The sequence below is a fragment of the Eptesicus fuscus genome, chromosome 1 (genome assembly GCF_027574615.1).
Source record: "Eptesicus fuscus isolate TK198812 chromosome 1, DD_ASM_mEF_20220401, whole genome shotgun sequence".
Lineage (NCBI taxonomy): Eukaryota > Metazoa > Chordata > Mammalia > Chiroptera > Vespertilionidae > Eptesicus > Eptesicus fuscus.
Genome location: NC_072473.1, coordinates 125,722,903 through 125,748,224, shown reverse-complemented (window position 1 = coordinate 125,748,224; position 25,322 = coordinate 125,722,903). Strand labels below are relative to the sequence as shown.

General features: G+C 39.0%; 1 protein-coding gene across 5 annotated transcripts in view; it reads right to left on the bottom strand.

Moving 5' to 3' along the window:
* Window positions 1–593: 593 nt before the first annotated feature.
* Window positions 594–25,322, bottom strand: part of LOC114229008 (phosphatidylinositol-binding clathrin assembly protein-like) — a 40,537-nt gene continuing 15,808 nt past the window's right edge. For 2 of the 5 annotated variants that reach the window (XM_054718381.1, XM_054718385.1), the window contains 9 exons: window positions 23,839–23,880; window positions 20,929–21,008; window positions 20,002–20,078; window positions 15,773–15,862; window positions 15,629–15,659; window positions 7,603–7,735; window positions 4,393–4,449; window positions 2,048–2,155; window positions 594–770 (listed from right to left, as the gene is read on the bottom strand). In XM_054718381.1, coding sequence (XP_054574356.1) covers window positions 756–770; window positions 2,048–2,155; window positions 4,393–4,449; window positions 7,603–7,735; window positions 15,629–15,659; window positions 15,773–15,862; window positions 20,002–20,078; window positions 20,929–21,008; window positions 23,839–23,880 — 633 coding nt within the window. In that variant the 3' untranslated portion in view covers window positions 594–755. Of the gene's footprint in view, window positions 774–2,047; window positions 2,156–4,392; window positions 4,450–7,602; window positions 7,736–15,628; window positions 15,660–15,772; window positions 15,863–20,001; window positions 20,079–20,928; window positions 21,009–23,838; window positions 23,881–25,322 lie in introns of all 5 variants that reach the window. The other 3 variants (XM_054718383.1, XM_054718382.1, XM_054718384.1) reach the window with 3 other exon arrangements.

The window sequence follows — 25,322 nt, the reverse complement described above, 5'->3', positions numbered from 1 at the left end:
CTGCAGACTTAAGGGTCCTGGGTTCAATTCCAGTCGAGGGCACATGCCTGGGTTGTGGGCTCGAACCCCAGTAGGAGGCATGCAGGAGGCAGTCAATCAATGATTCATCATTGATGTTTCTATCTCTCTCTCCCTCTTCCCTCCTCTATGAAATCAATAAAAATATATAATAAAGATGTTTTCAGAGCTTGTATGTGTACATCAATTTAAAATTTATTTTTAAAATAATGAGTATGAATAAATATATTATCGCATAAACAAACATTACGTTTATCACCAGCATAAATAAAGTAAATGAACTTCTAAAAGATGTTAAGGAGAGGGAAATTATTCCAATGCAAGAAGGGATAGTAAACAACAAATTCTAAACACATAGCTAAATCTAAACAAAAACTATTTCTATAAATACTAATACTCTTAATTTAAGAAGTGTAAAATATTTGACCACCAGACTATACAAGTTGGTTAGGAATGCCCTTGTAATTTAAAAATTTAAAAGTGTCCTGAGTTCCTAATGTTAGTTTGGAAGGGAGAGTAAGATACTAACTTTAGGTTTTGATCATTTTGAAGAATAACTATTAAAACAAGAGAAATAGAATGCATCACTTCCAATATATTGAATATATTGGAGAGATCTCAACAGTATTGCATGTTTATTTTACTTGGATGATGTTGATGATTTTGTTCCGGCTGTAGAGAGATCACTGTTTCTTTTCCCCCACCATTGGATTCCAGTGGTTTTTGCTTCGGTACTTCTACATGAATTGTACCTACTTGAAAGAAAGATAGATATATAAATCTTGCTACACTCATCCATGTTACCACTGCCTGCTTCCACTTCCATGCTCAAGCTATAGTCTCTGCCTGTGATATCAAACTTCTGTCTATACATATACTAGTTGAGATTCTCATTATCATTTGACTAGAGGCCCAGTGCATGAAAATTCATGCACTGGAGGGGGGGTCCCTCAGCCTAGCCTTCTTCCTCTCACAGTCCGGGAGCCCTCAGGGGTGGGAGGCAACCCAGCAATCAGGGTAAGGTGACGCCCCCATCATACCTCTGCTGCTGCCACTGCCAGCAGCGCAAGCCTCGGCTGGCCCTGGTTACCTGAGCCTTGGACAGCCATAGTTACCTGAGCCTTGGGCGGCACTGGGAGGCTGGGCAGCTGCCATCCAAAGCTTGCCTGCACCTCGGGCCGGCCCTGGGCAGCTGGACAGCCAACATCCAAGGCTTGCCTGCGCCTTGGGCGTCGGCTGGGCAGCTGCCATCCAAGGCTTGCTTGTGCCTCAGGCCAGCCCTGGGTGGCTCAGAGGCTGAGGGGACTGGGGGTCTCTGGAGGCAGGTGCATGGAGAAGCCGGGCCTCGGGGTGGGCCCGGCCTTGCCACATGCCTGCCACCCTGGCAGGGCTGAGAGGACTGGGCTCCACCATCTTTGAGGGTATGGCAGTCAATTAGCATATTCCCTCTTTATTGGCTGTGGGCACCGCCATCTTTGTGACAGTGCGAGGGTCAATTAGCATATTCCCTCTTTATTAGATAGGATACTCATTGCCCTGAAATCTTCCATCCCTGAATTAATCACTCCCTCCTTTGACACCCCCCCATAGTGCTTGGTGCTTTCCTATCTGTTTATGTTTGTCTGGATTATCTTTTCCTTACTCCACTGACTAGCTATCTATTTTTAAATCTTAGCATTAAACTTAGGTTTCACTTCTTTGGGAAGTTGTCCTTGAAACTCCAGGCTGAGTGACCTGCCTCTTTGGTACTGATCACAGTGGGGTTTGTTAAATGAATGAATAAAAGGATTTCTGAATAGCTATCAGAACCTAGTTGTGGTTTAACAACATGGGTTTGTAGAGGACCAGGTCTGCACAGATCTGTGTCTTTCTACAATGATGAAAATGTTAGAGAATTCGTTTTTCTTCTATGGAAGACCAACAGTGCACAAAAGATGTACATATTGTAAAACTCAGTTCTAACAGTGGTCCTGCCTCCAGCGACTGCACATCTCTACCAGGGCCCTGAGGAGCAACAGCTCAAACATACCTGATTTTCTGTGAATAGAGTAGGAGGTCTGTTGGTCTCTAAGTCTTGCCGGGTATAATCCATGGATGGAAGTGATATTGGAAAAGGAGCTCCCACTGAAGCTGGAATCTATGAATTCAAATGGAAAAGAAAACAAAAAGTGAAAACTTAATTAGTATTTAATTGCTCTCCTAATACAATAGCACCAAGAGGACAACTAGTTCCTCTAGAGTAATTATTACATTTGATGGATGTCAACTGAAAGGAATGTTAAATGTCAAATACAAAGAGAGAGAGAGAAATAGATCTGTGAAGTATTTGCTAGTGATAACGAGTGAAGTGAGAAGACCTAAAGAATAGTTCTTGAAAAGCAGGGACTCTTTATGAAAAACAAAACTCCTACATCTCCAGGCCAATAATCCTCATGGGAAAGGGAAGGAAGGGAAGTTTATAAGTAGACATGGAACAAGTTAAATATACTGTACAATAGTATGTGTGTATCTTTGATGAAATATTTTTGTTACAGGTATGTCAGTGCGTATGAACATTTAAGTTAAATGTGAAGGCCTGGTTGGTGTGGCTCAGTGGCACCAAGAGGTCGCTGGTTCGATTCCAGTCGGGGCACAATCCTCAGTAGGGGACGTGTAGGAGGCAGCTGATTGATGATTCTCTCTCGTCATTGATGTTTCTATCTCCCTCTCCCTCTCCCTTCCTCTCTGAAATCAATAAAAACATATTTTTAAATTATATTTCAAATGATCTGAAAAAATTGTGATAAAAAGGTGAACATTTGCTAATTCAAGATGCTGAAGTATGGATGTTTGTTATCCTGTCTACTTTGCTGTGATTTGTACATTTTTCCAAATTGACATCAACAACAAAAACAAAAGTTGAGGGAATTGGTGGTGAGATTTGCGGACTGGATGACTTCAGAGCTTCCATTATCTGTGTTCACCCCATGAAACTGAAGCAATGCATCGCAGCTATAAAAAGGAGAACTGGTGACTGCAAACAATGTTTAACTATGTAAAGAAAAATACTAAATTATGAAAACATTGTCAAACAGGCAGAACAGAAATAACAGACTAAGATTAGTTAGAGAAAAGTTGGATAAAAAGCTCAAAATCAGAAAAATTCCGGATATTCTACCTGTATTAATAATTTCTCCCATGGAAGTCTTGCACAATAAGAAAAAAGTCAGCCTTATTAATGTCCACTTACTTTTTACCTGCTTGATGCAAAGCAGAAGTGATCCCAAACAGCAAATGGCAAGTACAACAAAACAAAATCAAACAACAACAAAGAAAACCTTTGCAAAAAGAAAGGAAATATGGCAGCAAGCAGTAGCTCATAACTCTTGGTATAAACCAAGAATGTAAATTCAGTTATACTTGAATCTCTATTATGTGTATATTAATTATTCCTATTTTGGATTATCTATTAATTCTGGAACAGTTTTCCACTTATGCACATTCTTCCTCTTCCACATTTCTAGGGTCGCTTTCTCTATTCCATTTAGCTATCTTGCAGAGCCTTTGTGAAAAAGAGGGCTATATAACCAACCGGTGTGGTTCAATGGTTGAACGATGACCTATGAACCAGGAGGTCACAGTTCAATTCCCCGTCAGGGCACATGCCCAGGTTGTGGGCTTGATCCCCAGTGTGGGACATGCAGGTGGCAGATGATCAATGATTTTCTCTCATCATTGATGTTTCTCTCTCTCTCTCTCTCTCACCCTTTCCCTTTCTTTCTGAAATCAATAAAAACATATTTTTAAAAAAATACAAAGAAAAAGAGGGCTATTTTTTTTCCAATACAAGGAAAGGATATGGATAAATTACCTTCCATTTTAAATTATAGCCCTAAGCGGTTTGGCTCAGTGGATAGAGCGTCGGCCTGCGGACTGAAGGGTCCCAGGTTCGATTCTGGTCAAGGGCATGTACCTTGGTTGCGGGCACATCCCCAACAGGGGATGTGCAGGAGGCAGCTGATGGATATTTCTCTCTCATCGATTATGTTTCTAACTCTCTATCCCTCTCCCTTACTCTCTGTAAAAACATCAATAAAATATATATATATTTTAAAATTATATATATCATGTTGTTTTCTGTTAGTGCAAGCCATGGGGAGTTTTAACTCTGTCTCCAACTTTTGATATATTAAAAGGGTGGGGGTAAAGGGAGAGATGAACCAAAGGACTTGTGTGCAGGCATATAAGCCTAACCGGCGGTTAAGAACATCGGGCGATGGGGCATGTGTGGGGAGGGGGGTGGGATGGGAATGGGGGGACGAGGACAAATATGTGATACCTTAATCAATAAAGAAATTTAAAAATATATATATATATTAAAAGGTTTTTTCTTACCACTCCATACACAGGCTCTGGTTCTGAATTCACTGGATAAGACACTGGGATTGGTACCTTGAAGCAAAGTGTCAGTTAATATATAGTACAGTTTCTACTTATATTCAATAAGAAATATTATAAGATACAGAAAACATTCTATCTATTTAATATTGAGAAAAAATATAGTGAATAGTTCCTAACCAGGACAATGGTCTTTCCCTGAGCATGAGACATTTCGGAGTTTTAAGGACTTCTAATTACTGGAATGCTGTGTTGGAAATCATAGCAGACTTTACGGGAGTTCAACTTCCCTGAGGAATGGGAATTTGCTTGGACAACATTCCACACCCAAGAGAAATACGGCCTTTTAGATAAGAAAGAGTTATGGCTCTCCTTTTCATGCCGTATAAATAACATAATGACATTAGTAAACAAAATGAAAGAAAAATTTTCAACCACAATCTCACTACCTCCAACAAATAAAACCTTCTTAATTTTTCAATGTTCCTTTCCAGTCTTTGATTATGACATCAGTTGGATATATGAGATAATGTGAAAAATAAAGAGAATTTGGCTTTCATCACAGCAGACGAAAAGTAGTGACATACAGTATTTAGTGCTATGAGTATGATGTCAAATTATGCCTGGCTTTCAACCCTAATTTAGCCTCCTTGCCTATACCAGTCACAACTTTAATCCTGGTCTTAGTCTCTTTGTGTACTGCTAGGTGATGTAATATGAGAGACAGCAGTGGTCTTTGACCTTAGACTTATCCCAGAGTGCTAGGGACTGGCCAGAAGGACTTGAACAAAGAGGCAAAAATACATTTCTAAGCTCAGCCAGCGTGGCTCAGTAGTTAAGCATTGACCTATGAACCAGGAGGTCATGGTTCGATTCCCGGTCGGAGCACTGCTCGGGTTGTGGACTCAATCCCCGGTGTGGGGTGTGCAGGAGCAGCTGATCAATAATTCTCTCTCATCATTGATATTTCTCTCTCTGTCTCCCTCTCCCTTTCTCTGAAATCAATAATAAAAATACATTTAAAAAATACATTATTACTATCAATCTTTCAGATCTTTCCCAAATTCTGCTATAAACACGTTTTCTTCGTTTTTGCTACATATTATCTAAACCAAATTGGCAACTGTCTCATAAATAATTTCTATTCTCACAGCTTGTGCTTTATTAACAGACACTTGCTACTCAGAGTCTGATCCATTAAATTATTTCTTACTATTGTTATATTACTAACAACCATGTGAAGTTAGTAATATAAATTCTCATTTTATGAAGCATCAACATCAGCTGGGAACTGGCCAGAAATGGGGACTCTCAATCCCCATTTTAGACCTGCTGCATTTTAACAAGACACTCCCCCCAACCCCCGTGACTCATATGCATGTTAAAGCTTGATAAAAAGAAAGTGTAGCAAGGTTCTAGAAAATTCAGTCAAGGAAGTATGCCCAGCATTTTCACAATCCCCCCAGAGCATCTTCAGTATTGTTAGAGGGAATGCTTATTCTCCTTGCCTTCCTACTTTCACATCCCTGAGTGCTGGGGAGATCTAATTTAATGCTCTGTGTTTCATTAACTAGTGGGTGGGAGTACTGTGTCACAAAATCACTACCATCATCATCACTGTCACCATCACCATCATCATACTGCTAGTTAATATTTATTGAACATTTACTGTGACCTACGCACCATTTGAAGCAGTTTGTGTGTATTAGCTCATTGAATACTCACAACAATCCACTGGTCCACATCCTTTAAGTCCTTGGGGCCAAATGTGTTTTGGAATTCAGAATGTTTTGTATTTTAGAAAGATGCTTACAAATTACACATAGAACATATCAGTAACACCCCAAGGGAGCTAGAATAGCACCCTGTAATCAAACGCATTAATATTTCTTCAGAAAATGCAAATCTCAAATTCATGTATGAATAATTACACTTAGTGAAATAATGACTATAGCCTCATCATAACTCAGGTAAAGTTTTCCAGCCAAAAGAGCTTTGTTGCAAACTTAAAGAAAAACTTGTTTTCTAGAGATTTTTGAATTTTATTGGAGATCCATATTTCAACTTTCAATCTATTAACAATTCCTGTCAAGTCTATCTGTAGATCTATCTCTCAAATCTCTTCCTTTTGATCTACTGCCACACTATAGCATTCTAGACCCGGCCACTCTAGATCTCTTATTTGAATTACTTGAAAATATTTCTAACTGAGTTGCCCAATCTGTATCTTATTTCCCTATTACCCATCTTTCACACTCCTCCTAGATTAATCTTTCAAAAACATAAAAGTGATACCCGACTGGAGTGGCTCAGCGGTTGACCATCAACCTATGAACCAGGAGGTCATGGTTCAATTCCCAATGCCCGGGTTGTGGGCTCGATCCCCGGTATGGGACGTGCAGGAGGCAGCCAATCAATGATTCTCTCTCATCATTGATGTTTCTATCTCTCTCTCCCTCTCCCTTCCTCTCTGAAATCAATAAAGATATATTTTTTTAAAAAAACACATAAAAGCGATCATGTAATAGCTTTGGCTCCCCACTGCTTATAAAATAAAGCCCAAACTCCTGCACAAGATCTGGCCTGTTAAACCCTCTAGCCTTATCTCTTGTTGCACCCATCATGCATTCTATTATAGCATGTAAAATGACTCAGAGTTGTCTGAATAGCCCATAGGGATTCCTGCCTTTGCTCACACTGCTCCCTCTGCTTAGAATGCCCCGTTTGCCAACCAACGACTGTCAATTCACCTCATCTCCTTTTTGCCTCATGTCCAGCTCCTTTGTGAAATTAACCAACCCGCCCTCTAAAGTATTCCACCTTAGCACTTATAACATTCGATGCCTCTATTTGATGCGAGGCCTTTCTTGCTACAGCTCCTATATCTTTATCTCTCAGCCCGCTCCTTGATACCTAATCGGTGCTCAATAAGTGTGGAGCTAAGTCGTAGAAGTGAAGATTCTGTGATGGGGAGAGAACCACGGACCTTACAAAAGCCCTAAATTTGAATTGTCACATTTTAACTTAGGAGACAGCTAGTTTAATAGGCCTACAACAAATGTTAGCACAATACATTAAAATTGATGGAAAAGAAAGCATGCCTTCCTCTGCCTACATCCTTCATACAAATGTCTATGCTATGTTCTTCATATATAGCAAACTACTTGAAAAGAAAAATGCAAGGTAATAATACATCACACATTTTACCATGCGGAGAAGGGGCGAAATGGACACGGGATCCCAGAAGTCTGATGCGTAGTTGTAGTTATCCATATTCAACTGCCAGTTGATTCTCTCAGTAAACTCCGCCTCTGAAGATTGATGGCAATTGGTGTCAGATCTAAAGTGGGATTTATAAAATAGAGACAGTGACAAGGAAGCTTGGAACAGACTGAGGAATCTCAGAGGGAAGTGGGGGGGTGGGGGGAGCGGGAAGAGATTAACCAAAGAACATATATGCATAACACATGGATACAGATAAGGGGTGAGGACAGGGTGGAGGGGGGAAAGGGGGGCATCTGTAATACTTTCAACAATAAAGATACATTTTAAAAAATAAAGTGGGAATGGGGGTGGGGAAGGAAACATATGTAATACTTTAAAGAATAAAGAATTCACCAAAAAAAATAAATAAAGTGGGGTTTACAAATCAGCCCATCTGGGAGAATGACAAACCTAGCATTTAAACATCTAGCCAGGATATATCCTTGGAGACAATGTTTATGCTTACCAACAGGTAAGAGATAATAGGAAGCAGTCACAAAACAGCCAAAAAAAAAAAAAAAGGCCACTGGCTATTTTCTATATGAAATTATGTTATCATTACAAACTAAATGTTTCAGCTTAAGTATGATAGAGAATGCCAAATTAAAATTCAATAGTAGCAGTTCCCCATAAATAAAGTGACCTGAATGGATATATTTTTTTGCATTTTAATATCTTTATTGATTAAGGTATTACATATGTGTCCTCATTTTAGACTAAACTATTTTAATAGTTTTAGAGGAAATAAAAACTAGTACTCTCCACAATGGTGGGTCAAAAGGGCATACACATTGAATTCTGAGCCCCACCAGGCTAGTCACTGAAGAACAGGGGTGGGGAACCTTTTTCCTGCCAAGGGCCATTTGGATAGTTATAACATCATTCGAGGGCCATGTTTAAAAATTATCAGTTTAAAAATGAGCCTGCTGTATTTGGTCAAACCTTTCATTAACTCACCCCTAACGCCTTGGCAGGGCCAGACCAAGTGATTTCTCAGGCCTTATACGGATGTTCCCCGCCCCTGCTGTACAACCTTGATTAGATAACTTAACCTCCTTATTTGTAATTGGGAATAAACAATGCTTTCCCTACTGCTTCATAGCATTGGAGTTATTAGTTAGGAGAAAAGTGATGCCATAAAGAAAATATTATGTATAAATAAGAGAATAAGTAGAAAGTAAAGGAAACAAACTCTTATTGGACATCTACGGTATACTTATGAGGCTCTATGAGATGTTTTCACAATCTTAAATATCATTTAATTTTCATAACAACCGTGTGAAGTTAGTAATATAAATGCTCATTTTATGGAAGACAAAACAGTCTCAGAGAAGGCAAATATCTTGCTGAAGATCCTACAGTTAATTAATGGCAGGACTAGGAGCCTACTCTATACCAGTGGTTAAGGTTATTAGACTTACAAACTTTTTCCTGAACACATCTGTCCAGGGACTCTATATCCTTCTGTTCCAATCTAAACTGGCTGCTGTACAAATGTCACCCTGGGGCCTCCCTGATTGTTATATTGTGACTTCCCTCCACCTCTCACTTAAGAAAGGCTGGCTCTGTTTCCCTGAATCTCATGTGTTCCTCTTTCTTAGTTTACTTTTCCAGTTTGCTGGAGCACACCCTGTAGGAGCTTTCTGAGCAAAGGTGCACAATAGGATTTTTAAAAAAGATTTTGGGTGTCTGAACATGTTTATCTCTTGCATTTGTTTGAGAGCTTGTCTGAGTACAGATTTTTATTTTATTTTATTTTTAAATTAGTTTTATTTTATTTTTTAAATTATTTTTTAAATTACATCTTTTTCATCTCCTCTACCAAATCATGAAATACTCTATTCTGCATACACTTTAGTGTCAGTTCTAAGATATGGTTCTTGTCTCTAAAAGCTCATATTTATTCCATCTTCTTCATTTGACTTATCCAAATTTAATTTTTACCTGTGATATAAATTTTAAAAAGTCAAATCATATGAAAAGATCTAAAACCAAAACAGCAATCACCATTTCCCCTTCCCCAAAGTAGCTACTCTTTCCTTATGGTATTCAATTCTATAATCTTAAAGAAGATGTTTATATTACTATGTCTTAATTTATAAATTTTAGGTATTATTTATTTCCTCTGGAAGATACAGCACTCTGATACCATACTCTACTTCACACCTTCCCTCATCTTTGAAATATTATATACATACACCTATCATAGAGGTTAATAGCCCTAACTGTAGAGCAAGGTTGCCTGGGTTCAGCCACTTAATAACTATATAAGTGGCAAGTGACAGAATCTCTATCTCAGTTTTCTCATATGTGAAATGTGCATTGTGGATTCATTGCATTCATTCAACTAATATCTACTCTGTACCAGATACTGTCTTGGTGTTTGGAATATATAAAACATGAAAGTATTTGCCTTCATGGAGCTTATATCTAGTGGAAATAATAACTATCTCAGGTATAAAGATTAACTGAGTTATGCATAAAATACTTAGAATGAACAGTATCTGGCTCAGAGTAAACAATAAATGTTAGCAAATAATCTGTCATTTTCACTTTTTCCTGAACACATCTGTCAGGGGACTCTCTATCCTTCTGTTCCAATCTAAACTGGCTGCTGTACAAATGTCACCCTGGGACTTCCATCATTGTTATACTAGAGGCCCAGTGCATGAAAATTCGTGCACTTGGGGGGGGGGCGGGTCCCTCAGCATGGCCTGCACCCTCTCACAACCCGGGGCCCCTCAGGTAGGGTCCCTAGGCCTGGCCTGAGATCAGGGCCTATTGGGGCTTTCCTTCCCTGGGCTGCAGGCAGCTGGCCCCACCCCTGCCACTGCCACTGCTTGCCATCTGTGCAGCGCTGCCCCCCTCCCCTGCCACCGGTGACCTCCTTCTGCAGGTGACAGGCTGGGGTGCAATGGCTTGGCTGGTCTGGGCCTCCCTTTCTTTGCTGGGGGACAGGGCCAGCCCTGTGAGGGGCAGTCTGCCTACCTGATCACCCCTAATGCTGGTCTGCCTACCTGATCACCCCAACCACTCTGCCTGCCTGCCTGATTGCCCCTAACTGCTTGCTTGGGGGCAGGGCCAGCCTGGTGAGGGGCCATCTGCCTACCTGATCTCCCTAAACACTTGCCTGCCTACCTGATCACCCCTAACCACTGGTCTGCCTACCTGTCACCCCTAACCACTCTGCCAGCCTTCCTGATTGCCCCTATCTTCTTGCTTGGGGGCGGGGCCAGCCCAGCAAGGGGCTGTCTGCCTACCTGATCACCCCTAACTGCTGGTCTGCCTACCTGATCACCCCTAACTGCTCTGCCTGCCTGCCTGATTGCCACTTACCACTTGCTTGGGGGCGGGGCCAGCACTGACTTCCGGTTGGTCAGCCTCCAGTCGTTACTGGTCGTTACAACCCAGGGTTTTTATATATTGGGAGATTGTGACTTTCCTTCACCTCTCACATAAGAAAGGCTGGCTCTGTTTCCCTGAATCTCATGTGTTCCTCTTTCTTAGTTTACTTTTCCAGTTTGCTGGAGCACACCCTGTAGGAGCTTCCTGAGCAAAGGTGCACAATAGGATTTTCTTTTAAAGATTTTTGGTGTCTGAACATGCTTATCTCTTGCATTTGGTTGAGAGCTTGTCTGAGTATAGATGATTTTATTTTTTTAATTAGATTTTCTGAACTTTTTCTTGTTGTTTTAATCCTCACCAGAGGATATTTTTTTCCATTGAGAGGGGAAGGGAGAGGGGAGGGAGGGAGGGAAAGGGAGAGGGAGAGAGAGAAAAAAACATTGATGTGTTTCTCAATCCGGAAAGTCGTTCAGCTGTTCCATCAGTTGCCCCTCCCATACTCACCCCAATGGGAATGGAACCCGCAACCTGGGTATGTGCCATGACAGTGAATCAAACTTGCCACCTTTTGGTGCACAGGATGATGCTCAAACCAACTGAGCCACACTGGCCAGGGCTGAGTAAAGAATTTTAGATTGAAAGTAAATTTCACTAAGAATTTTTAAGAGATTGAAGTATTGTCTTCTAGCTTCCAGTATTATTGTTTAAAGGTCCAATGCTACATGTATTCCTGATCCATTGTTTGTATTTTCTTTTCTTCAATCCTTGACAGACACCTTTTCTATTCAACCTCTTCAATTTTAGGATGTTTTGAAAGTTCAATTCTGGACCTACCATTATCCTCTTTATTCTCTAACAAGATGAGTTAATCTAGTCTTATGGCTTTAACACATTAAGCACCCAGCCGGTTTTGTCTTCAGGACGGAAAATGTAGTGTCACTCACACATTTTTAAAGTTTATCTTTAATGTTGAAAGTGTTACATACAGATGTCCCCCCCCCAAAAATGACTCCCTCCACCTTGCTCCTGCCCTTCCCCAGGCCTTCACTGCACTACTGTCAAGCTCTTTGGTTAATCTCTTCCCACCCCACTTCCCTCTGAAATTCATCAGTCTGTTGCATGCTTCAGTTATTCTGGATCTATTTGTTCATTAGATTCCACATATAAGTGAGATCATGTGATACTTGTCTTTCTCTGACTGGCTTATTTCACTTAGCACAACCATCTCCATGTCCCTTCATGCTGTCTCAAAGGGTAAGAGATCCTTCTTTTTTATAGCTGTACTAGAGGCCCGATGCACGAAATTCATGCAAGGGGCTTGACCCTTGCAGCTGTGGCGGCCCTCACAGCCCCAGCTTCATCCAGAAGGTTGTTCAGCTGTCTGGTCTAATTAGCATATTATACTTTTATTATTATAGTATTCCGTTGTGTAAATGTATCACAGCTTTTTTATCCACTCATCTACTGATGGGCACTTGGGCTGTTTCCAGAGCTTAGCTATTATAAATAGTGCTACTATGAACATAGGGTTGCATACATTCTTTCTGGTGTTTCAGGATTCTTAGGATATATTCCTAGAAGTGGGATCACTGAGTTAAATGGCAGTTCCATTTTTAATTTTTTGAGGAAACTCCATACTGTTTTCCATTGTGGCTGTACCAGTCTGAATTCCCACGAACAATGTACTAGGGTTCCTTTTTCTCCACATCCTTGCCAGCACTTGTCATTTGTTGATTTGTTGATGATAGCCATACTGGCAGGTATGAGGTGATACCTCATTGTCATTTTAATTTGTATCTTTTTGATGATTAGTGACTTTGAGCATTTTTTCATAAGTTTCTTGGCCATCTGTGTCATCTTTGGAGCAATGTCTATTTAGGTCCTTTGCCCAGTTTTTAATTGGACTGTTTGTCTTCCTTTTGTTAAGGTTTATGGGTTCTTTATGTATTTTGGAAATTAACCCCTTATCAGATGTATCATTGGCAAATATGTCCTCCCATACAGTGGGTTCCCTTTTCATTTTGTTGATGGTTTCTTTCGCTGTGGAGAAGCTTTTTATTTTAATGAAGTTCCATTTTTAATTTTTTTCCTTTGTTTCCCTTGCCCTAGGAGATATATCAGCAAACACTGCTACGAGGGATGTCTGAGATTTTGCTGCCTATGGTTTCTTCTAGGATTTTTATGGTTTCACGACTTACATTTAAGTCTAACTCACAAATTTTTATCTCCAACCCTAATATGCAGACTCATATGTCTACCTGCCTCTTGGATGTATGTTAAACTTAACATGTCAAAATGGAACTTAATTCAACTTACCTACTTAAACTCTTTCTCTTCCAATCTTTCTCTTCCCAATATGTGACATCATCATCCATGTAACAGTGCAAGCGTAAAACCTAGCACTAATCCCTTAATCTCTCTTTCCCCCTCACCTCTAATACCCAGTGCTATGGATTCTACCCTCAAAACACGTCCAAGACAAATCCACTTTTCATTATACCACCTCCATGACTATAGCCCAGGGTGTTTCATTTGGCATGCTCCAAGAGAAGAGAAGCAGTCTGTACAGGTAGTGGAATTTTAAAATATATTCCTGGATTTTATTTGGGAATATTCTATGTAGAATTCTGACATCTATATAATAAATGCTTAAGCGACCATTATGGCAGAAAGACCAGTCACTATGATGCACACTGACCACCAGGGGGCAGACGCTCAATGCAGGAGGTATCCCCTGGTGGTCAGGGCATTCCCACAGGGGGAGTGCCACTCAGCCAGGAGCCGGGCTCATAGCTGGCGAGCACAGCGGCGGTGGTGGGAGGTAGCGCTGAGGAGCAGCAAGTAGGCAGGCAGTAAGGAGTGAGGGGTTCCCGGACTGCAAGACGGCATAGGCTGGGCTGAGGAACCACCCCCTCCAGGGCACGAATTTCATGCACCCGGCCTCTAGTCTATAATAAATAAGTGAGATTGATCAGCAGCTTCCTCTCTCTGCTGTACTCGGATATTAAAGTTACATCATTTCATACATTGAACTGTAGATCTTCCCTTTTTTTTCTATAACCTGGAATTGAAATGTCTTATTCTTTAAGGGTTAAAGTTCAACCATGAACCCAGGATTCAAAGGCCAATCTTCAATACCTTCTTCAAAAATTTATGTGATGATTGCTGTTTGTATGCTTCTGCTTATTGGATGAATTTGTCATTTCTACTTTGCTTGGAAATCATTAATTTCCTCTAGCTTTTCAACTATGTTGTTGCCAAACAGTTGCAGAGTATTCACTTATATTTTAATCTCTCCTACATCAGCTCTCTTATTTCTTATGTTATATGCCTTCACATTCTCGTTTCTGTTTAATCAGAGGAGTTCATTTTATTGAACTTTACAAATACATGTTTTAGGTTTATTAATTTTTGTTTGCAATTTTATGAATGTAAGATTTTATCTTTATAAATTTTATCATCCTAATACATTTTTATTTTATACCTATTTTCTTACTATAAAAACTAACCTATTGTTAATTTCTCTTTTTTGAACAATGGTAAAATTTTCCTCTAAGTTCAGTGGTCCATTAGCTTTTGTATAGAGTTCTCTTTTTCATTGCCTCTACATAGTGGATAACTTTTCTTTTGGTTTCCTCTTTGGCAAAAGGATTATATTTTAAAATTTATCAGTAGTTAAGATTTTCATGGTAACTATTTATTATTTCAAATTTTATTGGATTATGAGAAAATGTAGCCTGTAAAATTGTTGAGTGTTTAGTTAAGTGTTTCTTTGTGAATGTTTGGAAGAAAATGAACATTCAGTGTCCTGTGTGTGTGTGCACAAGTTTATTATTTACTTACTATGTATTATTCAAGTTCTTCTGTGTCCTTACTTGTGTTTTGTCTATTTGATGTGTCCAATAATGAATGAGGTGGTTTGCAATCACATTACCACTGCATCTTTCTCCATGTATTTCTAATAATTTTGGCTTTATGTACTTAGCTTTGTGTATACACTATTACAACTTCTAGCTCCATAAGTAGTGCCTTTTATCATCATATGATATCCCTCTTTATTCTGATAGTGCTTTTAACCTTATAATCCACATTATTAATATTGTTAATATTATCATTCCTGCCTTCCTTTGGTTTCCATTTGTCGGCTGGGGGTGCTGAAAATGTAGGGATTAACTCACTGAAATAATGATGATTATCGTGTGATGCTAATCTGGCAGTTTTATTGTCTTTGTTTATAAAACAAAATGAGTATTACTCATTTAATAGTCTATATAATAAAGTAAGAAAAGAACCAAAAATACAGAGAACTATGAGGAATGCCAATATTTAAGACATGATTAGAAAAAAAAAAATCCTTTACATGAACCATAAAGGGATTGCCAGAGGGGTAAGAGGAGAACAATGCAATACAGAATACTTTAACCAAGAACTTGACCTACAAAAATTGGGTTAGTATATAACCAATAAACTTCTTACTTTAAGTAAAAACTCACATACTATAGAGTTTTGTAACAAATTATTCCTTTATCTAAATCAAAAATAAGTATTTTTCTAGCTGTGACTCTCATGCGTGCCTTCCTCTCACACATACTTATTGGCTGTCTTGTTAAAATAAAAAACTTACTTGTTGACTGGGATTTCTTCAAGTTTAAAATCTGTTTTACAAAACAAACACAAATCTTACATTATTTTTGTATGAATACTTCTTAAAATGTATGTTAAAATAATATATATATATTCATGCAAGAATATTAGTTAATTAATGTACGTGTACTTTCTACAAGACTAGCAAGTGAGTCATCCAGGTTGTTTTCTAAGATGGCTCCATGACGTTGTCTGACTTTAACAGGTTTGTGACCTTATGAAGGTAATATTGGTTGTAATATATCATGTAGACAAAATAACCTGAAAATAAAAGACAGAAATTAGGTGAAACTCCAAAGCAAATTTATATCAATACACTAATTACTTATATGTACCTTTCCATTACTAACAGGAAGGACCTCAAATTATTAGGTTAGTGAATATAAAAATAAAGTCATGTTAAATTATTCATTAAATAAATTTTAATTGAGCATCTCTTATCTGCCAGACCCTGTACTAACTAGGTGGTAAAGATACAGCAGTGAGTAAAAACGATAAAAAAATCTCTGTCTTGGTGTATTTTTCATTCTATTGGAGATAGAAAATAACCAAGACAAATAAAGCACATACTATGTTAGAGTGTGATAAATGAAAAAGAAGAAATATCAGGGAAAGGGGTATGCTATGTGCTGAAGGGTGAGGATACTTCAATTTTATTTTTTAAATATATTTTTATTGATTTCAAAGAGGAAGGGAGATGGAGAGAGACAAACATCGATGAGAGAGAATCACTGATCAGCTGCCTCCTGCATGCCTCCACTGGGTAGCGAGCCTGCAACCTGGGCATGTGCCCTGGCTGGGTAATCGAACCATGCGTGACCTACTGGTTCAGAGGTCAATGCTCAACCACTGAGCCACATTGGCTGGTGGAATACTTAAATTTTAGATAGGAAATGCTCACCGAGAAAGGAACCTTTAAATAAAGTACTGAAGGATGTGAAAGACTGAACCGTGTAAATCTGGCAGAAGGAACAGCATGAACAAAGGCCCCAAGGGAAGCAGAATGGTTAGTGTGTTTAAAGAATAGTGAAGAGGCCAATATATCTAGAATCAGAATTATCAAAGGAATTAATCTGTCATTAACTGAGATGGGGAAACCTATGGAAAAAGCAAGTTTGGGGTAGGGTCAGGAGCTTAGTTTGGGACATACTGAATTTTGAACCCCTGTCACACATTCAAGTGAAACTATTGAAGAAATACAATTCTGGCCCAGCCGGCATAGCTCAGTGGTTGAGTGTTGATCTATGAACCAGGAGGTCACGATTCGGGTCTCAGGCTCAATCCTCAGTGTGGAGCATGCAGGAGGCAGCCGACCAATGATTTTCTCTCATCATTGATGATTCTATCTCTCTCTCCCTCTCCCTTCCTCTCTGGAATCAATAAAATCAATTTTGAAAAATGATAGAGGATTTGAACAACACAATTAACAACCTTGACCTAATTGACACTGTACCCAACAATGACAGGATACAGTTTTCAAGTTTCAAGTGTACATAAAACTTCTACCAAAAAAAAAAAAAAAGATTATATGCTGGGCCATGTATCAACAAATTCCAAAGGACTGAAATTACACTGAGTGGCCAGATTATTATGATCTCTGAACGCATAATAATCTGGCCACTCAGTGTAGACGGACCACAGAGTTGGGATTTTAAAATAAGATTTTTCCCTGTGTAAGAACTGCATTGTGGGTAGTTAGAAAGAAGCAGAGGACTTACTAGCCAGAGGCTGGGGGCCACTATCTCCTGGTCCCTTGACATAACAAGATTTGCAAGCTTTCCCTTATACATAAGTACACTGAGTGGCCAGATTATTATGGGTTCAGAGATCATAATAATCTGGCCACGCAGTGTATACAGAGAAGGTTCCGTGATATAGTGCAACTAAGCTAGAATTCAATAACCAAATAGATAATTAGGAGATCCCTATAGACATATAATTTTAAAATGCACTTCTAAGTAATACATGGGTCAAGCCCTACACGAATTGACTCATTTATCCCGATAATCTTATGAGGTCAAGGAAGCTGAGACACAGTAAGGTTAAGTGACCTGCCCAAAGTCACAAAGTCAATGAATGGTAGAGTGAAATTTGAATATAAGCACTCTGGTCTATGACCAATATTTTAAGTCACAATGATTTAAGAGAAAAGGTGGCCCAGCTGGCGTGGCTCAGTGGTTGAGCATCGACCTACGAACCAGGAGATCACTGTTCGATTGCTGGCCAGGGCAGATGCCCAAGTTGCGGGCTCGATCCCCAGTGTGGGGCGTGCAGGAGGCAGCCAATCAATGAGTCTCTCACATCATTGATGTTTCCATCCCTCTCTCCCTCTCCCTTCCTCGCTGAAATCAATAAAAATATATTTTTTTTAAAAAAAGAGAGAAAACATGGTTTCAGCTAGCCACAGAATTTTCAACAGAACTGGTTCAAACAATGAGTGGTAAGCAACCTGGGCCAAGTGTTCAGGGTAGCATGTATGGCGATCACCAGTTTGGGTCTGTTGGGAATCAGGCCCATAGGTCTTTATAATAGCATGGGAGTAGCTCCCCTAATCCCCCTTTACTCGACTTGGGATTCACATCCAGAGCAGACTGAATCTACAGCTTGTTAACCACTATGTTTGTAATATCTGCTGTAAGTACTAATGATTCCCAAACCATAGGAACTCAGAAAAATATTCATTCTTTTGGAAATGACGCAAATGTACAGTTTTTGCTATATATGTGGTTTGACTCAAAGGACTTACGTTCATCAGAGTTTGGGTTAAACTCACCCATTGAAATTTCAGGTGTATCCATTGATAATATGCACAAAAGGAAAAGAAAAACATTTAAAATAGATACAGTTAAAATCTTTGCGTTAAATTAAGAACTTTAATTCAGATGCATATAAACTCTACTAGAGGCCCGTTGCACGAAGATTCGTGCAAGAATAGGCCTTCCTTCCCCTGGCTTTGCTCCTGGGCCACCTGGGAGCCACCAAGTCCTCGCTCCCGGCCAGAGCACCGCTCCTGTAGCTCCCTCCACCTCCCCCCACCTCATAGCAGGCATCCCACCCCGCCCAGCCATGCCTGCATATGCAAATTAACCGGCCATCTTTGTCAGGTTAATTTGCATACTCACTCCTGATTGGCTGTGGGTGTAGCGGAGGTACGGTCAATTTCCATGTTTATCTATTATTAGGTAAGATGATAATATAGCTCATTATTACATGGATTTTTGTCTAAAAGATCAAGTAACATTGTTGAAACACAATCACCCATTAAAAAATAGAATATGGCTGATTATGAACAGTCATATGAGTAAATGTATAGCAACAAGCTCGCCAGAAAAAAAAGGCCTGTTTTGTAGTGTTTGTCCATTCCTGTGGTGTAAATATTTCTATCATGGCCAATTTCAAGTTACTAATGTGACATCAAACAGCTTGAAAAATTCGTGAAATTTTACCAATGGGCTCTTGTAAGCTGGTATGAGCTGTATCTAGCACACTAGTAAATTATAAAGCAAACTAGGCTTAAGAAGTTACAGTGTGCCCTAACCAGTTTTGATCAGTGGATAGAGCGTCAGCCTGCACACTGAAGTGTCCCAGGTTTGATTTTGGTCAAGGGCATATGCCCAGGTTGCGGGCTTGATACCCAGTAAGGGGCATGCAGGAGGCAGCTGATCAATGGTTCTCTCTCATCATTGGTGTTTCTATCTCTTTCTCCCTCTCCCTTCCACTCTGAGATCAATAAAAATATTTTTAAAAAATAAATTACAATGTATCACACTGTATGTATGTATTTATGTGTTTCTTTGCGAATTTTTTCTTTTAATTAGTAATCATCTGCATGTACAAAATTCAAAAATTACAAAATGGTATACAGTGAAGACTCTCCCACCCATCTTTTACCTTGAACCACTAAGTTCTGCTTGGAGAAATGGTATTTTATTCATTTATTGTATAGAGAAATGATATAAACATATATTCTCTCTTTTTCTGTTTTGAAAAACAAAGATGGTAGCATACTATACTTTGTTTCACATCTTGCTAATATTCAATTTAACAATACAACTTGGATAGCATTCCATTTCAGTACATAAAAACAAGCCCCTTATTCGTAGTTATTTTGCTATTACAATGTTGCAATGGATATCCTTGTTCATACATCACTTCACAACTCTGAATATGTATATGTGATAAATATTAGGTAAGTTCCTAGAAGTGAAATTGCTAGGTCAAAAAGGCAGAAGACCTAGTAGGTGGTTATGCAGTGGAAAAATTAAAGATTCTAATCCTGTCCCCAATTATTACTGACATTTATTTATACCATATAATCATATTATATTACATAATCATATACAATAATATTACCTGAAAACCAATTTTGCCTTGATGAAGCTTTCATAAATGAATTCTTTGAGATGGATTGAATCAATGAGTGCTGGAGACTTAAGAGATTACAAGAAATATGAGGCACATGAGAATAAATAGAATGACATGTATACTACCCAACTGAATCTACATTTCTTTAATTCATCCACCTATCCATTCATCTATCAATCAATCCATCCAATCATGTACTAACTATACATCTATCTGTGATGAAGAGATAATTAAGAAATAGTCAACAGAACTGTTGTCTAATAGAAGGTGATAATATAAATCAATTATAATCAACATAACCTAAAGAGGAATGAATGCATAATGCATGATCCTTACAGAAATTTTGGACAATAGTGAAAAGTACAAAAAAGAAAATTGGAATCAACCAGAATTTTCCACTCAGAAATACCTCATGGGAACATTTCCAAGTGGTATACCAAAAATCTGTATTATTCAATTCATATGTATATGCATATATAGAGGGGTGCACGTGTGTGTATGTGTATATACGCATATATTCCTTGAATGTTATTATGAATACTGTTTTATGGATAAACAGTTTGCTATGCCATTAAATAAATGTCCATAACAGTTATTGTTATTTTCACTAGAGAAGTCCCTAAATGAGGAAATCAAATTATTCAAAAGAGGTGGCTAATCCAGTCCCAACCTCTGACTTTGAGAATCACTCAGTGTAATAAAAGACATTCCTTTGGGAAGCAATCACCCTTGTGAAGAGGATGGAATCCCACAAAAGACTGAAAAACTATTCTGTATTATAACTTAAAATCACTGCATAATATTCCATCATATTCAAAGCCCATAATTTATTTAGTCACTCTCATGTTGTTAAAATGAGGGAAATTATTTAGAGGAAAACAAAATTAACCTATACTGAGACATTTATTAACTTACCTATAAGGAGGAAAAACTTCATTTTTCTCATCCAACGAAGCTAAGTGCTGTTTCAGTGCTTCAAGTAAACTGTTGGGTGCCTAAAAAGGAAGTTATTATGAAAGAGTTATTTTCTGGTAGTTTTTTTTTTTTTTTTAGCAAATTCAGACTCGCCTATATCATTAAAAGGTTTTGAAGAAAAATTAAAACACCTGTGTAGCAAATTCATTAAAGCTAAATAATTGCTATAAGTAAATTCATTATTAAAAGTGACCGCTTGGGCCCAGCCGGTGTGGCTCAGTAGTTGAGCATCAACCTATGAACCAGAAGGTCGCAGTTTGATTCCTGGTCAGGGCACATGCCTGGGTTGTGGGCTCAATCCCCAGTAGGAGGTGTGCAGGAGGCAGCCAATCAATGATTCTCTCTCATCATTGATGTTTCTATCTCTCTCTCTGTCCCTTCCTCTCTGAAATCAATAAAAGTATAGTTTTTAAAAAGTGATCTCTTGTTACCAAATCAGATTTTCAAATTGCTTTTATGTACATTCTTTAAAAACGACAGAAAAAAAAAGCCTCTTAAAATGATCAAAGAACTGCTAAAATATCTATCCCCTTTGGAGAAGACATTGGGCTTGAAGTCATTTATTATTTGTGGTTCCTTCATAAATCACCAGATCATAAAATAAATGTAAGTATAACATTAAGGAGAAGAGGGAGAAGGGGAGAGAAAAAAACTGAGAGCTAGAGAAAGAAATAAAATAAAAGAGAGAGGATCTCACTCATATTAGCAAATTAAATCATAGTTTCTGGCCTCTGCTGAAATGTAACCCCCTCAATGGAGATTTTCTTGACTATCCTATATAGAACAGTACCTACCAAGTCTTTTTACCCTCACTATTGTTTGATTTTTCTTCACAGCACTTATCTTTACTGAAATTATAGGTTTTTCTCTTTGTATGTTTACTATTTGTGTCCTGGCAATCTATATTTATAAAAGCCTAAGCAACCAGTCAACTGTTCGACCATTTGACCGGTTGCTATGATGTGCACTGACCACCAGGGGGCAGACGCTCAATGCAGGAGCTGCCCCCTGGTGGTCAGTGTGCTCCCACAGGGGGAGCACCGCTCAGCCAGAAGCAGGCCTAAGCCAGCAGTCAGACATCCCCCTAGGGCAGTGATGGTGAACCTATGACACGCGTGTCAGCACTGACACGCGTAGCCATTTCTGATGACACGCGGCCACTGAGGCAGCCGCATGCTGAGGATGAAACATTTGCTGCTCCTGAGGATGAAACATTTGCGAAATAATGTTTTTTCCTCAAAGTGACACACTACCCGAGTTATGCTCAGTTTTTTGGCGAAGTTTGACACACCAAGCTCAAAAGGTTGCCCATCACTGCCCTAGGGTAAGGTGACCAGATTTTAACATTGGTAAAGCGGGACACCATTGACTGGGGGGGGGAGGGGTTCTTGATTAAAAATTTGGTCTATATGGAGCAACAAAAATTTTCATAGAACGCAAAAATAGTATTGTAATATATATTTTTAAATTTCAACATAAGTACAATTTACAAATGTAATAAATAAAAAATTATGTATAGTATTTTATTCTTTGGCATATTTCTCATTTGAGTGAATTTTTTTTAGTAGATTGCTGTCGTTGTTTAAAAGGTCATGAATTTGCCGTAACGTAAGTCGTAAGTGTCACTTTCAAGGCCGGCGCTAGACTTTTTGCCGCCACTATAAAATATAAATAATACGAGTACTGTCTGCTAAATTCAAGAAAATTTATGTATTTATGAAATAAATAAATTACTTACCTAAATTATCTGAATAGCTGATTTGTAATGACATCACTTGTTTAACTAGCTTACTAGCACGCAGTACGATGTGTATCGTCTGAGAGACAGTTACAAAATGTTTTCGTCGTTGCCAATCCCAAAAAATGCCATTGTTCATTAAGTCCAAACAATGGGGGTCGAATTCTAACAACTGCTCAACAATACGAACTTTGATAAGCAGTTCAATAATCAGTTCTCAACAATTATTTGTTATTATTAAAGTTTAACATTATAAAATTAACAAAAATAATATAAAACTCATATCCTGGCTAAATAGCCACATGGCCGCTGAAAAACGTATATTCCCTTCCCGTTCTCCCGCCGTTCCCTAGCTTGTCGTGCATTCTTTCCAAAAATCGGGACTTTTTTAAAACGCCGCGGGACGCGGGACAAATTGTTAAAAATCGGGACTGTCCGCCAAAAGCGGGACGTCTGGTCACCTTACCCTAGGGTTCCCAGACTGTGAGAGGGTGCAGGCTGGGCTGAGGGATCCCCTCCCCGAGTGCACAAAATTCCTGCACCAGGCCACTAGTCAATGATCAATATCCTTGGGTGAGGATTAACAACAAAAAAACATGGTTTAGTTGTTATGAGTCACCATTTAGCACTCAGCAGGGAACAGTCTCTTTATAAGACCAAAAGCTCACAGACCTATTCAGAAGACCTAAGTCTATGTGTATATACCAGTGATTTTCAACTGGTGTGTCATAATTTTTAAAACATGCAATACCTGAATATTTAGTTTGGAGCACTGCCTTCTTTTCCCTTGGATTGTCAAATTAAAAAAAATGACAATAGGCAACACAATAGCCATCCAATGTGAATGAATCAAAATTATACATTTTTTTTGTCAGATCAACCAAAAATATATTTTTTGGTGTGCCACAGAATTTTAGTAATTAGTTTATGTGTGCCATGAGATTAAGAAGGCTGAAAATTGCTGGTATATACATATATCTTATTCATAGGGAAATGAAAACATACATATAGGTATATGGGAAAGGATGGAGTCTCAGATTATGATTAACAGAATAAACATACAAACATAAAGATAGAAAAGTCATTTAAATACATAGGAGAGATACACTGACCTGAGTAAGATATGGAATGTTGTTCTGGTCGATTCCAACTTGCTGAATTCACATAAATGGGGAGAAGTACACATTACAGCAGAGTGTGGCAACAAAAAAAAAACACAAAAACGTAAATGTGAGATCAATGTATCCATAAAAGAGAAAATACCACAAGAGCATGAATGCCTTGCTAGGCTGGTAACTATCTAGATCAAGAAAAACATCAGCCCAGCCAGCGTGGCTCATTGGTTGAGTGTCCATCTATGAATCAGGAAGGAGGTCACGGTTTGATTCCCGGTCAGGACACATACCCAGGTTGCAGGCTTGATCCCCAGTGTGGGGCGTGCAGGAGGCAGCCAATCAATGATTCTCTCTCATCATTAATATTTCTATCTCTCTCTCCCTCTCCTTTACTCTCTGAAATCAATAAAATGTATTTTTAAGAGAAGCAGTCCAGAGATGGAAGATGCTGACGTGGCCTTCCCATACTAGCAGTTAGCAGCTGGGCATCACTGCAGGTTGCCCAGGACCAAACCAGAGAGAGTCGGACCTGCATTACCACCATTTGTCTACCATCCAGAACTGTAATGTCAGTGCTGACATGTACACATAAGGAACTTTTGAAATTGGATCTCAAAAGAACTGTTGGCCCAGAAAGAAACTCACTACAGACTGATTCATTTCCTGTCACCATAACCATTATTGCTTGTCTCACATTCGGTTCTTATAAGTGTATTTCTAATAGCACATGATCTCACTCATCTAGGGGAAATAATGAACAACATAGACTGATGAACAAGAACAGACCCAGAAACAAGGAGGCATCGATCAGACTGTCGGGCCTCAGAGGGAGGGTAGGGGAGGGTGGGGGTAAAGGGGAGAGATCAACCAAAGGACTTGTGTGCATGCATATGAGCCTAACCAGCGGTTAAGGACAACAGGGGGGTGGGGGCATGTGTGGGGAGGGGTGTGGGCTGGGAATGGGGGGATGAGGACAAATATTTGATACCTTAATCAATAAAGAAATTTAAAAAAAACAAAACAAAACAAAAAAACCATCAGGATAAAGTATGCCTTGTACACTTCAGTACAAACATATACTTCTCCCAAGGATAAAACTGCAAAAGACAAGTCTTGCCAGATATTAAGCCTTTGCTACCTAGATATCCTATAAATGTGTTCTAATTTTTCAAGAATTCAGAATTAGTGATTCTCTCCCATGGGTAATGTCTCCCCCCCCCCCTAGTTTTCAGAAGTTCTAGTATTGCTTGCTTAGGTGTCATTCTATTTATCCTGCTTGGGTTCCTCTCTGTATCAGGGTAGACGTAGGGCTCACCTCATGTATTTCCTTCTCTCATTGATCACAGACCTGTTGTACCTGAAAAGACTTATATCATATGTATTTTGACCCAGTCTTAGAGTTGTTTCTGCTGAGAGGGTAAGCATGCGACTGGTTAGCCTCATGGCTGCAAACAGAAATCCTTGTAAGCCCAGCTGGCGTA